Source organism: Tenebrio molitor, chromosome 7 (genome assembly GCF_963966145.1).
Source record: "Tenebrio molitor chromosome 7, icTenMoli1.1, whole genome shotgun sequence".
In the NCBI taxonomy this organism is placed as follows: Eukaryota; Metazoa; Arthropoda; class Insecta; order Coleoptera; family Tenebrionidae; genus Tenebrio; species Tenebrio molitor.
The window spans coordinates 3,962,564-3,981,336 of record NC_091052.1 but is presented as its reverse complement, the minus strand read 5'-3'; the positions used below and the strand labels follow the sequence as shown (position 1 = coordinate 3,981,336).

Below are 18,773 nucleotides of genomic sequence, written 5' to 3'. Positions count from 1 at the left end.
AATTATTATCAAGATCTTTCAGTAATTGACCCGTTTACGCTTAATAAATTTCATATTTTTCTACCACGTAAAATTTAATCACAAATAGAACTCTTTAAAATAATAGTAGTTTATTTAACGAGTTTGTGTGTAAATTGGGCTTTTTTGGCACGAGTGGCCCACGAGTGCCAAAAAAAAGCTCAATTTACCCAAGAACGAGTTGAATATAACGTTTTCTTGTTCGACGAGCTCCTTAAAGGCTCCAAATCGCTTACAATCTTCAAAATTCGCTTGGCATTTCGTTTTGACAAGTTGTGACATTTATCAAAATCCGTTCACACAGGAGAAAATTCTCAAATTCTGACAGTTTCGAACAAAAAACATTTTTTACATAGGGATCTTTTTTTTAGTCGAATATATATTTTTTTAATTTCTAACCTCTAATTTGACACTTCGCTCATGGGAAAATCATCAATTGAAATGAAAGAGTGAGTGAAAATGTTTTTGTGCGATAAAAACTTTGCAGTTTTTTTGAAGAAAGAGCAATCGCTGTTGTAATACTAACAGTTTTTACTGTTTTTCATTGGTTATCAATGGATGTGTAAACACATGAGCTGGTATGAATTTTAGGGTTCAAATTATATTTTATTTTAGCTCTGTTTTGAAGAATTTGAGGAAAACATGATAAATAAAAAAAAATTTCTTTTAACGTGGATTATTTATTAATTTTAGTTTCATACAATAACAAGCTTTACACAGCTCAAATTCGTAGAAGAAACTTCTTTCAGTTTGTTAAATGAAATTTGGTATTTAACAGACTGTTTTGAATGACTTATTATGCTACAGACCTGTTATGATATCTAATAAAATTTCATTGCGACGTGAGGTTGAACATTTTAAAAGCCATTTCACACGGCATAATATTTTTTCCACACAGTGATGGCGCTGTGTTTAAAGTTAACAACAGTGAAGTTTTGATAAAGTCATACGACTGCCATTTTATGATAGGTTGATGACCGTATTGCAGAAACCAATGGCGTACAAAAGAGTAGCCGTTTCGTCTTAATTTAAATTGTAGACAATTAATTCGGAATTCATTGAAATTAAAACAATTGTAGATAGAACTCAACTGATGAAGTTCAAATGGATAAAATTTGTAATGGTTTTAAATCTAAGAAAGTGACAACACTTTGCAATTAACAAGCTTCTGAAAGACCTGTGAGCTGAATTCTGATGCGGTATCCTTTACAAAAATTTTCCCCAACTGTTGAAAGTTTTTATGTACATTTTACGTCTACTTTACTAAATCATTCTTTGAAATTAAAAATATTGTACTCAGAAATTTTCATCAGACTTCGACCATAAATTATTGTCAAGTTCATGAACACCAGAATAAAATGCAAAGTAAACGAGCTGATGCACAGATTCCAATTATGAATAAAAACAGCCAAGAAGAAACTTTACATCATTCAATTTATAATTTTCACGGGTTGATTAATAAAACTAAAACTAGTCCGATAAAGAACGGAAACTACATAACAGCTTTGAGCCTCGGGAAAGTTACTTCTTTGCAGCGATAGTTTTTCCAGCAATTAAAACTTATAATAACCACTTCAGCCGACACATTGTCAAAATACGACGTAAAATTTAAATGCAAATATGAATCTGAAATGAGGCAAGTTTTCAATTTAGTGTTGGGTACGGCTCCTTGGTAAAATTAATTCCATATAGAAAGCGGGGATAATTCCTTCTAATTTATTGACGATGGCTTAAAGTAAAATTATTATTGTAAGCGAAAGATTAAATTTCGATTAGCAACGAAGAGGGAGACGCTAAAAGGCCCTCCAGGCATTATCACCAAGATCCCTCAAATTGAATTAATCGCCTCAGATACCATTTAACATTAAATCTATATAAAATGAACACTGTTATTTAGCGTTAAAGATGTTGCTACATTTGAAACAGTGCAAGTTACATTTCTTACAAGCGGAGAAGTGGGAGCAGGGAGGTACGATCCGCCATGACATAAAGAGGCGTTACGCTGCAAGATGGAGTCATTAAAACTTTGAATGTCAGATTATCGCAAAAATCCACAGTTGCTTTGAATGCCCAGGATTATTGAACATACTTTGTACTTAAAATTGGCCCAAAATTCTATTATACAATGTGGCGCATTAAAAGTTCAATTCTTTAATTATTAGATTGTTGTTTTTTCGTTTTTGGGTGCACCAAAGTGTTATTAATTCGTTAACATGCGTTTAGAGGGGTTTTTGTAAGAGCACAATTGAAATCATTAACGTTATAATTGCTCACAATTGAATTGATTGACTCTAAACATGTATCACTGTACAATTGTGGTTCGTTAGTCACCACTGACAATTTGCGAATTTTACGGAGTAGACAGACAACGTTGTCGTTAAATATCCCATGGTTTGCCTGAAATTTTCAATTTTCCAAAATATGGCTTTAATCCTCTACGAAAAACGATCCTTAACAGAAGCATTAAAAATGGATACTTACTTTTCCTTTTGAAACTTGAGGCTCTGAACAATCTGAGGAAGTTTCTGCCTAAAATTCCAGAGGTGAAGCGTATCATCTGCCGTTGCGGAAACTAACGCTCCTTCGTTAACAAGAAACTGTAAATGAAGGATAGCTGCGGACCCTGGAGGACCATCCATGTCATGTCGGACGTGAATGTCGACGCCTGGTTGGCCGAGTCTAAATTTGAGTTAAGGAGGGTGTACCAGAGGCAGATAGTGGGAAGTTTACGGCTGAAATTTAACATTCTACCAAAATCATTTAGAGTAATAAACCAATAAGCAGTGGTGGTTTTTGGGGTTCGTACGGGTAATTAATCAAAAACTTAAACAACACGTCTGTTTCGCAACTACAAATAACCAATAAACAAATGGAAAATCTTAGTTCATTAACGCTTGCTTCATTTTGCATGCGCTCTAATGGATGAGACACACGCGAATTCAGAATTCATCAATACGAGAATTTCTCAATCCCGCTCTACTTGAGAATTCACATAAAACACCGATTTTGCCTTCTCCACAAAACTTGATACTCAAATTAAATTATTCTAGATCAAGGAGAAGTTTCAAGCTCCTGTTAGAAAATCAACGGCTTGGTGCTTTCAGCGGCCTCTATGCCATCCAACAAGTTATCAGACAACCTTTTATCCTGCATCCGTCTCTTTGATATTCAATGTGAAAATTGTGCAAAGCAAATACACAGCTTTGGCGGTATTCTCCTTCGGTTTCATATTTTACTGCACGAAAACGGACGGGCCAGGATTCTTCCAATAAAAATATAAACTTAATGCTGCGAGGAATGTCGGACCATAAAGTTCCTCTTTAATACGAAAGGGTTGTTCCAATAAAATATTTTTTACATCTCGCAGGACGAAAACGCGCTCGCTTCTACCTTCAATTAACTTGTAACGAGTGTTATCTAAAAGTGTTGTAGTGCTGATAGAGTAAAACGCGCTTTTGCTAAACTAAGATCCAACGAAATGAAGGGTGTTAATTGGATTGTTTTCGGTAATTTGAATATCTGAAAAATGTTTCTGCACGATGAGAAAATTAAAAATTAACGCGTCGTGAAAATTTTATTATCATGGCTTGATTGACGGTTTTATCGTGTTTTCTTCGTGAATTTTTCATCGAAATCGTTGTCAACCTGTGGCGTACGTATCAAACGAATCAATAAAAAAAGGAAACCTGTTTATGCTTTGTCAGCTTATTACAGCTCCCGAAATGAGAAAACGATCGTTAGCTTTATCAAAATCATGTACTGCGTGTTACTTGTCGACAGTTTTGCTAATAGATTCAAATTTTTTCCACCCCATTTGTCCAGGTTAAAAACTTTTCCAAGTATGAACTCGACGTGGTATTTTTAATGCGATTTCTCGTTTCAAACGATTCTTTATCGAAAAGACGTTAAACGACGTCTTAAGCCTTTACACCTTAATCGATTTATGTCGTAAATTTTATTATTAAACTTTTTATGGAAACCCCTCATTTGACATCTATTAACAAGCCAGAACTGTCGTAATTACGTCAATAAACTTGACTGTAAAACTTGCAATTCAATTACCAGACTGTGTTACATTCTGTGCCAAACTACCCAGAATTCGTGGCTCGTTATGGTCCCGAATTTAACTTCTTAATGGCATTTGCCGCCAAAAACTAAAGATGTCAACCGCAGACGAAACAAGACCCAATAAATACTGTCTCGAACTTTTTTTATTGCCACCTATTGAAGACAATACCTAATCTCGATTCCAATTGGTGTGGGTTGTGTTGATCAATTGACCCCTCCGAAATAAGTTCATTTCTGTTCGTGTTGATTCGTAGTCATGTGCAATCGCAATAAACAGGCCCGAATGCACTTTAATGGAGATGACAACGCGAACCTGATAAACTCTCCGGGTCATTAGGGCGTTATAGGGAGAGTCGCCCTCGTTATGTCGTTTGGATAAGCCACGAGCAACAACTAGGAGCAAACAACGATGATTCCCATCCGAATCAGCTACCGACGACAATGGCGACTCTCGCTTCGGAAGGAAGCCATTTGGTGCCCGGTAACTCCCCCTCTTTAAACCTGCGAATTATCTTTTGCAGCTCATCGACCGGAAACTCCGGCGATTCCGGCGAAACAGAGATTTTCCACCTTGAAAACATAGAACGAAGAGATGAAAACGCGTCCATTGAAATTCACGCAAAACTACGAATTCATCTTAATTTTCCTTAATTTGTTACGGCGAAGGTTACAAATTAAATTAACCGATCACTCACTAACCCAATTCTCCGTTCCGTGTTGTTTTATGTTTCCCACAGGATGCGGAACGTTGACGTCCGTGATTTATGGAAGGGCTGATGTTGTGGAGAGTGCAAAAAAATATTTAACAGTCGCGTTACGGTACGGAAACAGCAAGGTATTACCGTTAACGTTAAACACACGATAGTGTTTTGATGATGGAATTGCGGTTTACAGATTAAGCTGTTTATCAATGCTCGATGGGGACATGCATATTCGGCCGGAACTCCATCAACAGCAACAGACAATCCAGCCTGGACCAATATCACATTTACATTTCAAATTTGAATAAACCAGCAAATCCACATTAAAGATCCGTTTATTCGCCCATGATATAATTTGCACAATTTTCGATGTGAAATTTAACGAATTTCGTTTTTACTGTGTTGTGGCGTTCGATTTTACGTAATTAAAAACGTAAATGGGACATAAACAGGATTATCATCAATGAAATCGTGCTGCTGGATGCAAAAAAGGAAATCATCAAATATTCATCGTGACTGTTGTAAATAAAAAATTTCATTAGAAACGGAGAAAACACTTTTCAGTTATTCTGAAGATGTTGTTGACGCGGCCAACGAAATGTCAAAGATCACCAACCGTAAAAAGCTAAAAAGGGATCGACGAATTATTATGCATCGGTTATTTCAGTACTTTCCATAATTTTCATTTCCCGGTTTTAATCACGAGAGTTGTGCAAATTTGTCTCTGAGGCTCGCGGTATTAAACCCCTGGTTGCGCACCAGTAATGTTTATATTATATAGTATTAGAGGCTTTTGGAAATTTATTACACCTACCCGTTTTAATAAATTGGGATATTTTAAGTATGCGTTGATTAAAATTATTTGACCGTTGAAAATTCATCCGAGGATACTAAAATTTCTGGTTGCATACCCCTCAAATCCCCGACGATTCTCGCTACATGTCGAAAATTAGCATAATCTATATCCTCAGGGATGGCGAAATTCCCGATTTGTTGGAGGGTAAGTCGAAAGGTCATCATGCCATGTGTCGGAGTGATAAGGGTGCCACGTAATGGCTAAATGCGACTTTAAATCCCTTGTCTACTGTTATCGAACTGTAAAATGGAAATGTTTCCTACCTCCAGTCGGCGCCTTCTCCGATGACACCGGAGGAAAAATGTGTTCTCGACGAAAAAAGAAAATCCCTCAACTATGAACTACAAATCTTCAAAAAAACTTTACTTTTTTCAAAGAAGTGCTGTTATTTGTCAAAGGACATTTGCTAAATGAGAAATTGGGTATAAAAACATCTTAAGCTCGCTGACGTGTTTTTGTTGAGATGAGCTGTTTACACGTACAAAGGAGCAGGAATTTGGGGTGACAAAGTTTCATTACATTTGGTTACCAATTAAGGAGGAACGGTTTGTTTTACGTCAAAAGCGTCGAGGCCGAGAGTTTTTATGAGTCCTGCTTTTGATCCAGGGCAAGTAAAGGTAATTTTGGTAGGTATTGTTCACCAACTACCGCCAACTCATCAACACCCCTCATATCAACAGCAATAACAATAATGGAACGCAATAACAATTTTTGTTTGTAACTTAAAACCTTGTAATGGCCTGGAAAATTTTCAAGCTAATGACACGACAGTGATACTACTAGTTCAGCTTTCAATTTTGCCATGGTAGATTACGTAGTTTTATTTTTACTACTATTAGACGATTAAATCAAAAGACGTGATTTATTTCACAATTTAATCTTGTCATCAAATAATGCCGGACAAGCTGAAAAAAAGATTATTACCAGGGAAAAAGTTGGAATTCTTTATGATGAATTGCTATAAAAAGTATCGAGATAAAAATAAGATTGATGTTTGATCCACATCTCTCTAAGTTTCTAAACTTTGCTACATTTACTTTTTGTAATTTCGTTAGTCTTAATTCTTAATGGAGGAGAATCTAAACTTCCGATCTGGAAACTTAGTTCTTATTTATCATCAAGGAATCAAATAAAATGGAATTCGTAAATAATTCAACCCTGAAATCTGAATTTATTTACATTTGCGAACATTTTGCGGTCGCACATCCGAGATCCTACTTCTACTGAATCCATAATTTAGGCGTGAACGTTAATTTTTAACATTACAACTCAAATATTGATGAAAGGTGTCTGGGTCAAACCATACACCGCATCGTAGGGTATTCAAGTGTCGAAACATAATACCTCATCACCAGCAGCTAGTTAATTAGAAACGAACTTAATGTGATTATGCCTGACAATTATTGACAAAGCTTTGTGCCGACACAATTTCAATGTAATTCGATTGTACGTCATAAAATAAAAAATAAAGGCAGAGTGATCATATTAAATTACATCATTCAGAGACCAGCGTTACTCTTTGATCATGTTAATTAACATAACATCCCCCAAAGTCATCCGAACCATATTGCTACGTCGTTATTTATTCATTTTTTAACATAATCATGTCGCATTTTTCGTGCAGACGCGAACGTGTTATTAACACCTGTTACTCCTTCAAATCCTCGTCCTCGACCAAAACGAAATAATTATAAACAATCAACCTTACGAATGCGCTCGTTCTTCTCTTTCGGTTTAATTAAGGTAAAAGCCAATTACCTCTACGGCCCTTGCCACAAATGAAATTTATCAGCAATGGAAAAAACAATTCTCGTTATTTGCATGAACGGGTGCGGCATAATGAAGTCGGAGGTACATCTTCGACCCACTTCTGTATTTCGTGCTGAATTTGCCACCGAATTAATCAAGACATTGTTGAATGCATCTGCATCATCTCATATTTTAGTGATGCTCCTCGCTCCGGACCAACAATAAATCAGAGACCGGGTTGCCGTCAGCGAGACGCGCGCTCTTGTGGTAAATTACACGAATCCTGTGCACGTCCTCTCTAACTGTCAAATATAATAAAAGCCACCGACACGTCCTGCAAAAGACGAAATAAATCCCCGAAGCCGGCAACTGTCTTTAATGGCGCAAAAAAGAGAGATCTGAAATTAGTCCTCCAATCTCTGAACAGCCAGTCCGATATGATTTTGTAGAGCTGAATCTGTCAGTCTTTAGAAGTTTATTAATTATTAGAGCATTCGCTCTAATTCTGCCAAAAACTTGTCAAATGTGGTTTAGTGTTTCTTCGAGCTTTATGTAAATTGCGCGTTTTGTAAATAGAAATTTCTTACATTTATTACACTTTCTTCGAGAGTGTAATAATGGAAGCGGAAAAATTAATAAAATTTATGTTTTATTTATAGAGTTTATAAATCTGTGAATTGAGGCTCGCGTGATTGCATGTTACATGTAAACGTATATTTGTGTTTTATTTTGTCTTCATCTAACAGGTACAAATAATGTCATGTGCAGAAGTGGCCAAAAAACTTTGTATTTTCGCAACAGCTGAGCCATTCAAATTCATCACAAATTTGTAACAATACGGAACAAAATTACTTAATAACGCGGTTCAATTTTCACTAATACTCGGAAGTTGCAAGTTCCAGTAAACATTTCCTACAGTGTACGCATAATTGTTTATTCCATTATGGAATTTGTAAACTAAACTCGTCTACACAAAGCAATAATACGAATCACTCTGATGCCGCTGATTGAAATTTATCTGATTATTACGCATATTCAAATCCTTTGAGTACATGGAATAAAGCAAACTAGCCCCAATTATTCCACTCACCAATTCATTAAAATAGCTTATGCAGCCCAACAGGGGTCTGATTATTAATCAAGTTTTCGATACAATGGTACACAGTTCCGGTTGATACCGATGCCATTTCCAAAATATACAAATGCAATTGGGTGTTTCTAATGCTTCACAAAGAAATTGTATCAACGCTAAGTCTAATAATAAATCAATATTGAATATTATGCCGTGCAAGATTAAACTTGTGTCTTAGCTTGATTTAATGTGTAACCATTATTGAGGCAGCCAGCAAGCGTACTACTCGACTTTTAATTGTGCAGCATGTGGCATATAAATCTACAACAGAAACTGTCTACAAGTGCCATTAGTAGCAGGCATAGAACTTGAAGTTAGCTTTATGTATGTCACATGTCTGGAACGAACAGATGCATGCACGTAAACAAACGACGACTATTAAACATTCTGTAGTAAAACGTTGCCAAATGCCTAATCGTAACATTTTTCTTGGGAGATTTTCGTTAAACTTTTCCCGATTGTCACGCCGAATATAAAGTTTTATTGTTTGTTGGGCAAACATCATTTGCATCTGATATTTCTCAGGCACGGAGCTTTTCCAGAATACACATTCCGCATGAACGATATTCCTCGAAAACTAATATTTGTGAATGATGATAACCGTAACTTTATGGGTTTGTTCTGACCAGGTGAAACTCTTCCGATTAATTCAGTTAAACGCAAGAATTTCACTCAATTCAGCTCCTTGTGTGATTTTACAACACGCAATTCGAACACATTCAGCTATATCAAAGACGAAATCTCTATTTTCCAGTTTATCAAAGACAGGTCAATGGGGAAAAAGGACGAGTGAGAGAAACGTAATGAGATCCTCGTGCAACCGGAGGATGCTGCATGACGAGGCCTGTCGGGATTTTAAGCATCATAGAAACTGACTATTCTGAAAGATGCTTTGTCGACCGTACCCGATCCGTATCGGAAATGGATTTTCACATCTTTATAAATCCAGTGTTGTGCTCGAAATCAGTCGGGAATTCATCCTGAAATGCGCAAAGCGCTGCACAGACTTCTTACAATACACTGCGTTCAGAACTGCCAAAAGAGTTAAAATTTTAGATCGATTCGACACACAAAAAGTGTCCGACCCGAGGCAATCTCTCTTTGTAGATCGTTCAGGGGAAATTATTGAAATCTAATTTAAAAGATATTGGGTAAGATATTGAAAGTTCGGTTCGGGTCTTGATTCATGAAACGACCAATTTATATGCAGCCAGATTAAATCTCGCCTCTAAATATTGACACTATTGGAGTGTCGCTTTTATGCGAGGCGACGAAATTGGTCGAGGTAGTGAAACAGCACTATTAGCTAATGTCCACCCTAATCAAACTAATAACAAGACCCTCGCTCTCGTCGATCTGTTCTTTTAACCCCGTCACTTCGAGACTTCGAGACCAATTTGGAGTCGCAGTGACAGAAACGAAACGCTGTTTGTTCTTTTGATGGCCTGGTATAAAACTCTCGACGCATGCAAAGTCGGAGTTCGATGGGAAAAATAAACCGTTAAGGCAATATCGTTCGGTGCTCCCCCGAACTGGCGACCATCGGTGACAGACGATGCATATCTATTACCGGGATCCTGGGAGAGGAACTCCTTCTAATTTCCCCCTTAAATGGAGGTTAACGGTAACAGCAAATCGATGGAAACAGCCAGGGTGTTAAAGATGGGAACAAGCAGATGTCGTTTCCGTTAATGTGTTTGGAGCAGCGCGATATTTACATTGGTATCAAAGACACACGTTGCAACTTTGCTCGTGTAATTTCCACACTCCACACCGTCAGTCTGTTTAACAGGTTGAACAAACCCTGAACCGCATCGTTGCGATAAAATTTTCCGCGTCGTAACCACATTTATTCCTGCATTCCAGACTCTAATTCACTTTTTCGAAACCGTATCAGAAATTCTTTCCCGCAAAGTGCCTCATCATGAACTTCGGCCGGGTTTAGTGGGGAAGTTGAGGTATTCCGACGAAAAAGAGGGAGACGTTTAAAATATTAAACTAAAACTCGTAAAACCGCTTCAACGTTATTTCCGGGGCGAAAGTGAGGTCTGCAGTCTAACACCGGAAGGGTCATATCAGATATGGCCGGATTTAAATAATGAAGGATTTTGCAAAATGCAAACTAACTGTTCGGCTCGCCTTAAATCCTGCATGCCACAATTAACCGCATTATCACGTAAGGATTTTATTGGACGAGATCACAGAGATTCGCAGGATCAAAGAGGATTAAGCAGGATCTCATGCGCCGACTTAACCGCCAATTACGACTGTTTATACAGCTACTCCTGTGCCAACTGAAAAATCTCCAATTTCTAAATTTTGTCGGCATCAAAAGTACAGCTTCACAGAAAAATCTTCTTTTGAATTTGAAAATATCATTTTTCTCTCTTTCTGTCCTACGTATATTACTTAATCACGAAAAATAGAAAGATTTCATGTTGTGCAGTTAAACTGCCAAGATATTTATAACCTTGTCTGTCAACTTGAATTTAAATCGCTTGCTTTATAAAACTTTTAAAGGACAAAACGGGTGATACTAAAGTCGAACATCGAAACATTCCGAAGTTTCTGACGGAAAAGGACAAAGTCGCTGAAGTTATTCACGACCGCAGTTTATAGAGAAACTGAAACGTTTGAAATTGAGTTTTGTTTTTGAATTATCATTTTTGTTTTCATCTTTGAAATAAGTCACTGAATTAAGAGTAGTTTAGAAGATTTTCTTTTCTTCTTTGGGTAACAACTCTCAAACTGAAAACAATGGGGATTTCTACGTTTTTTTTTAAATTTCGCTCGATTTTGGATTCTCCGAAAGGTATAATTTATGTTCCGCCGAACCTCAAAGAAAAAGAGATCGTTGAAAGAAATTAATTTTGACGTCAAACATTAAAAATAAACAAAATAGATTAATCAAAAGAAACGAATTCGAGGTTGAATAATAAAAAAAAAAATGGTACTTGATCACATGTTATACGGAGTATTTGACGAGCCCCGTGGAATTGAAAATGCAACCCACAATACATGCCCAAAGTTAACGTGGCTATTTTAAATATCGTATTGTTTTAAAATAAAATTATGAATCCATGATGGATTTGTTTCCAATAATTTTATTTGACACAACTGACGTTTAAGAAAAAGTTAAAATACGACGATTAAAATGTATTGGAACGATGAGAAAACAGACATGATCCTGATTTATGGAGAATAAAACTTCTTCTCCTGTTGCGCACTTTTGCAAACAATAAACATTTTCTCAAAAACTCTTCGTTTTATCACAATTTCATTTGACGTTTATGTCAAGATTTACAAAACTGCACTGCCAACTATCCACGTACTTTGCAAATGTATTGTGGGTTGCATTTTCAATTCCGTCGGGCTCATTATCCCTCGTGAAATACCCTATATTATAACAGAAAATATAACATCCCCAAATTATTAATTAGAAATTCCTTGCGAAATTTGTGCATTATGTGCATCACTGATTCCATAATTGATTTTTCTGTTTGTAATTCCTATTGTTTTCTTTTCGTTGTTATTCTTTGGTTTTATTTTTCCTGTTTGGGACATCTTGGTTTCGGACAGAAAAGGCGAAAAGGTAAGGTTATTGAAGAAGAAAATCGGTCATATAAGATTCAATGATGCCTATAAAACTTACTTGTTACCTACCACCCTTACTCACTGCTGATTTTTACAAGCTTTTGGGAACGTATAAAAACTACAGGGTTATTCTAAATGATTGTAGTCGAAGTAGGCCATGTCCATGTTATTACGTTTTTGCCGCTTTCATGTGAACTGTCAGTTGTGTCGCTGTCGCTGTCATTTTTTAGGTGAAAAGTGCGGTGATGAGGATTTTATTTATTTTTGTTAAATTAACGATTGAATCCAGAAATATCGAGTTGTTCTACAATCAATTTTAAACATATTGAGTTGTTTTGCACCCAAAAAACACATCATTTTGATGATTTTTTTATGTGGAGCGGCAACCATAAATTTTACATTCAGTTTTCACGCCTACTTCGACTACAATCATTTAGAATAACCCTGTAGTTACAGTTAACTTTTTCATTAATTTCAACTATAGCATTTTTCGTCACAAAGACTCACCAACATGTTTAAAAAAAATCGAACACTCAATGATGATATTAAGAGCGATTCTATTGATCCCCGAAGAGTTTAACCAATTAAAAGTGCCCTTAAGAGAACAAGGGTTATTTTTTATTAACGAATTTGTTGTTCCTAATCAAAATTCAATAAATCAATAGATCCATACCCTGCAACCATTTTTACACTGTTTATTGTTTCCAAGAAAGAAGTTAAAAAGCTTTTCGGAATTATTGGAAATCTTGTTCTAAACTTTTTCCTTTGTGGTGAGAAAGACTTCATAATAATGACGTCGCAACCAATCAGGCATACGTGTTATTTCAACATAAAATTTTAAACTCCTACAAACTTTAACAAAATTCAACATCCTCCACTGCACAATAGAGATGAAACTTCGTTCCCCGGATCCTATTGGCGTAAATGTGAAAAATTAGCACCGAACGTCTGAACGCAAATCTATTTTGCAAGTTGAGTTCGAACTGATAGACTCGCTCCCTTTCTCTTGTTTCCTGTTTACATCGAATTCGACTTTACAAAGGTTTGAATTTTTTACCATTCTTGTTGCGACATTCCTGATTTTAAGTGGGACGTGTGACTCAAAACAGATGCCATACGTGAGTGGAAGTATTGAATTCATTCGTTTAGAACTGTATTTCGAAGGTCCGTTAATTCTACTCTGTTGCACCTTCGGGGTCTCAAATAAACTGAACCCCGAACCTTTGCTGCAACAGTTGTCGGCGAGATTAAAACTTTTATGAAAATTTCAGAACAGACAACATAAAATCCGAAGCCGACTTTAATCTACAACCGGAAACTTTTCCAAATAGTACGTTATTATTATCGAAATTTTGTGCCAGTGCAGCTATATGAAACTCAAATGAGACGCGTTCTGTTGCAAATTTAAAAGTTTTAATAATCTGAGTGTCACAGACACACGACTTGGTAAAAAGTTAATACCAAAGGGCGGGTTTAAAAATCGCCACGAATAAACTCGTGATTAAAATGATTGATGAAGAAAGAAATGCTCTCTTTCTCTGAATGGAAATCATGCAATCTGAGATTGTGATTAATCGGACTTTTTTCAATTTTCTTCCGTTTCTGAACACATCCGTTTTCATTATTACGTCTTTGGTGGTGGAAGTAACACGTGATGGGCGTTAAAATTGCTTATAAAAATTATCGCGGTTCTTCTGATGAAGTTATGTGTATCAGTATTTATGGTCGTCCAAGATTATTGTTGTAGGCATATTGAAACACATAAATTTCAAACTCTTGGCGTAATTTATGGGCTTTATTAACACATAAACTTCACATCTGACCAATCTGTGTTAAACTTCGACAGTATGTTCCACGTGATAAACTGGAACGAATGAAATTATGTGGTCATCCGATAACAGAAAATTTTATGTTTGATGTGAAATTACAACTGATTTGATAGCTGGGGTTGATGGAGAGCATAAAGAACGCACGCAATAAATTTCGACTTTTATAAATGCCAGCAACGTTGAATTCTTTTGAAACGTCATAATGAAAAACATTAACAAAATGAGTAATTTTTATTAAACCTTCTTTGTACAATTCAAGTTAAATCGAGTACAAAAATACACAATACAAAGAAGAAATAATTCATAACTGAGCTTTGAACTGTTATTTTTCTGCGTAGCTATTAAAAAAGCTATTTGTTATTTAGATTTCATTTTATTGTAATGACTCCATTTTCTCCAAAATTCTATTCGGATCGCGTGCCATTTTGTCTGAAGTTGATGAGAACGAACCACGGAATCGATATTTGTAACAATTCAAGTTACGTCGAGAGCTGGCATACCTTGAATTTTGTTTTGTTTCACACGTGCTTTGTGTTTCATATTCTCGACGCAAATCTCGACATGTGTTGCTGTCGTTTTTTAGGCCATTGTTCCAGCTTTCTAATTAGTGGAAATACCGGTACATTTGGTATCAATTAAATATTCGATTTCGTGAGCTTGCTATGTGCCGCGTTCAGCAAACACGAATTCATTTCTGATTTAAAGCGTTCAATTAAAACCGACAGTTTGACAGGATATTGTTGTTATATCGGTCGCCGTGTTCCCTTAATTAAAAGCTCATAACGTATTCAGAGCTTTTCTTGTTCTTTTTAACATGTCAACAAAATACTCCAAACTACCAAACTTTCACGTAAATTCTGCTCTTTACGAGAGAGCTTTCGTCAAAGGAAATATTTCACGACACACAGATAAAAGCACATTAATACACCTACTGAAACTAATTACGAACACTCGAAATAAAAAAATTACAGAGATACGGCAAAGCACAAATGCTCGTCAAAACAAATAAATAAATCCGCTAGACAAACACATTACTTCTCTCTATGTAAAGTTTCTGTTTTTCTAAATCCATTTTGTAATTTATCCTGCCCGCTTGAATCTCAGTTTTTATTATTTTTGCGTAATAAATTCCACAACGGACAATATGTCGATAACGTTTCGTATCTCTCCAATCAAGGGTTTGGGTTATTGTAAAAAAAACGAATTGTTCACTTTTCTTTTATTCACTCCGCACGCAAATAATGCGTAAACATGTAAACCGCCTGTCAATTTATTTAAGTGCAGAAAGTGTAGAGTTGAGCTTTTAAGCTGTCGCATTATTAATTTGGACGTATACAATTTTAACACGAACCTCTTCCACAAGGGACATTTTCCCATTCGACGCCAGGTCGTGTGTGTGAATATATTAAAACAGTATGTTCCATTCAGAATGGAGAAACTGTCAGCAAAAAAAAAACCGATGAATTTTCCAAATGCAAATCCATTTAGTTTTATCATTCGTAAATCGAAAACAACAGTTAATGTATGGATTAATCACAGTCCAAACAAAAATCCTCGGTTCAAAATAAAAAATAAATGACGCTCCTACCATTTCATGGCTACAAGCTCCGCTGATTTTATGCAGATGTACTTACTAAATTTTCCCGTTCCCTCCAGTCATACTTTTTCATTAAGTTTATTGCCCCCAACCTTTACAATGAAATACGAATAAAGTTTTTACTTTACCGGGGGAGTGAAATAGGTCGCCATATGGTTGAATCAAGTTTATTAAATGTCGGAGATTTTTCCACTATCTATACATACTTCCTTTGGACCTATTATCTCTACACCCTTCTATTTTCGATTTCATCCTCGGACCTGAGGCTTTGAGCTCGTGGACTCTGTTTCGAGAGAGATAAAAGAAAAAGTTGACATATTCAAGTGGTAAATAAATATTTGAGGCTAGGAGAAATTGATTCGATGGAAAAAATCCTATCGAGGGCAATCTCTTCACTTCTCAGTTTTCGAAGGTCGACGCTTTTGACAGCTGATCGCTGTTGGCGAGTAAAAATCGGCAAAACTGAAGAACAATTGGAATCGATATTGCTAGATTAGTCGTATTGAATGCATGGAGACATTTCCAACCGATATTCATTAAAAGTTTGGTGTGTGGACGGGGTTTGTGCCTTCAACTCGTTATCTATTCATAAAAAAATCAATAATAGAGCTATTATATGCGAAATGACATTTCGACATGAATAGAAAAATACTCCGTGCATGTGGAGTTTGTTGATACGTTCACTCAAGCAGCAAGAATAATATTTAGCGAACGAACATCAAGGGTTCTGCTCGTCATCAGATGGAATGTAATGAACGTCAACATTTAACACAGATAATAATTATTTGTCTGTGACAAGTGATGGAAGATTATTCGATTACTACAACATAAATTAAATTGAGACCGTATACAATCAATTACCGATAATTACTAACCGACCTGGTACGTTGATAAATGTAAAATATTTGCAAGCACTGACCTTCATTCTTCAATTAATGCAGTCGTGCAGCAAGCTATGCGAATATGTATTTGGAAAGCTAATGAAAAAGGATACATCCTGAGGGAACCACATTTCGAACCGATGGCTAGTAATCGCTGTACAGGGTCGAATGCCATTGCTGTTGGTTGGAAAGGGAAGCCATGGCGGAACGTCTGCAACAAATTATTTTACATAAATCACAATTCGTTCTGTTACATAGAAATAAAAAAATACTATAATAAAAAGTGAAAAACAAAATGCAGTAAATATCGAGCCTTCAACATTGTGAAATATGTCTCAGAAGATCAATGACATTTTTAGGTTATCAAAAAGATTAATAATAATTAGAGCAGGACATGTCTCTGGCTCCATGTTTGGTAACACTGAATACAAAATCTCTTAATTTGACGAAAGTCAGTTTTCTTTACTTATGAAAGCAGTTGATTTGTTATAATTCCACAGAAAACGAACAACCCAAAAAAGCCGTTACACTCGCAAAAGACAACTGACATCTGTCAAAAAAGGCATCATCCCTTTTTCACTCTATCTTCTTTCATCAAAAAGTCATAGCCAACTTGATGAACTTTTCATTTGAACACCCGTTACACGCACTTCAATATTGTACAGTCGCGGTCAATACATTTTTGTGTGTTACTGTCATTCTTTGACAAAATGAAAAGTGCTCTAGTAAAACCTATAACATGTTACATAACATTCATTTATTGTCATTATGTCCCCTTTGTTGAATTTTAATATGATGATTATACGACTGAATAAAACCACAAGAAAAACTATGACTGCTATGCGAATAAATTTAATAATTTTATCAGTGTTTAAGACGTAGCATTAAAAATGGCAACGTTGTAACTTAGTTTGATTCATATTACAGGAATTTCTTTCATAAAAAAACAGAAAAAAATGTTTTCCGTCATCTTGCTAGCACGTAACACCCAAAAATATTTTAACAACTGAAACCTTTTAAAAAGTTGCTGTGTAAATGAATGCTTTTATGAAGAAAGTTTAAGAATTATGCATTACATTATGTGCGTGTTCAATTTAAAAAATGGCTATTCTGAAGGACAGAATAGCTTACGCCTAACCCATTGTAGTATATCGTGCTTTCACATTAATAAAAAATGTTCTTTGCCCTTCAGAACAATTTTTGTCTTAGGATGTATCATGCTGTCACCAAAAATACTATTTGTGGTTGTCAAATCGATACATTCGTTTTTAGTTATACGTTATACATATCTGTCGAAACTTCATCACGCGTTCAAATATTCACAATATGTTTCTTTAGGCTTCGGAAATAATGACTGACCCAGTTCGGTTAGAAACCGCAGCATTTAAATTTTATTGTGTTCGTGGTGTGCGATTTACCTCGTCCAAGAAAAAATCTCCGCTGTCACCCTCCGGAAAAAGAGAATAATTAAAAACCTCGTCCATTATTTACTTGCGTTGAAAAAAAAAACGAATTACTCGGGCGAATGCAAACGGTAAATAAAAAAAAAATCATTCATTTCTATTATCCAAGAATTTCTATTCATTTCTATTAAATGAAAAAATATACATATTTTAATTAAACTAGGTAATAAATAATCGAGAATCGAGGCGTATCCATGCTGCAAAATCCGTCACAAGGTTGAAATTATCTTGAATGGTGAAAACTTCTCAACGAAAAATTAATTACTGAAATTACGGTATCTCAAAGGCGGACTTTTATTCATGAAAGAATCATAAAAAGGACAAGTCCGAGAAAATATCTTCAGTAAAAAGAAAGTTATTAAAATGTATAAACTTATTAAATGATATAGTTCAACACAGATTGAGTTTGTAAAATTAAAAACTTCACGAACCAGAATTTTTCTTATAATCACTTTCGAGAACTTTGATGTCAAAAAACTTTGACGACATAATTAGGTGGAGAGGAGAATAATTAGTGTTTTCTGCCAAAATTTTACACAAATATGTCGCATTAAAGAATTTCATACATAATAAGAAAGATAGTTATTACTTTGTAAAAAATGAATTCAAGCGAAAACCAAATTTTAAAAGTTACATAATATTTATGATACTCTGATATTTTTTAGGAGAAACTTTTAACAAAATAGACTCTAGGACGTGTATAATCTTGGTTTCATAATGTGTGCGTTTAAAAATGTAGTTTGTAGCACCTTCACCATCTTCCGAGGGCAAAGGCGTCGTAAAAATAGCTCTTGGTGGATAAGAACGTGATGATGTACCTAAATATTTCAGTTCGTCTCGCATTTTCACAGCAACACATAATTAATTAAAGTTCTTATAAGACGA

General features: G+C 35.6%; 1 protein-coding gene across 5 annotated transcripts in view; it reads right to left on the bottom strand.

The window, feature by feature from the left end:
• Tomosyn (syntaxin-binding protein tomosyn) overlaps positions 1 to 18,773 on the bottom strand; it is an 86,037-nt gene that overhangs the window by 16,074 nt on the left and 51,190 nt on the right. For all 5 annotated transcript variants that reach the window (XM_069053761.1, XM_069053763.1, XM_069053762.1 and 2 more), the window contains exons 2-3: positions 16,539 to 16,636; positions 2,500 to 2,697 (exon numbers count right to left, since the gene is read on the bottom strand). In XM_069053761.1, the coding sequence (XP_068909862.1) occupies positions 2,500 to 2,697; positions 16,539 to 16,636 (296 nt within the window). The remainder of the gene's footprint in view (positions 1 to 2,499; positions 2,698 to 16,538; positions 16,637 to 18,773) is intronic.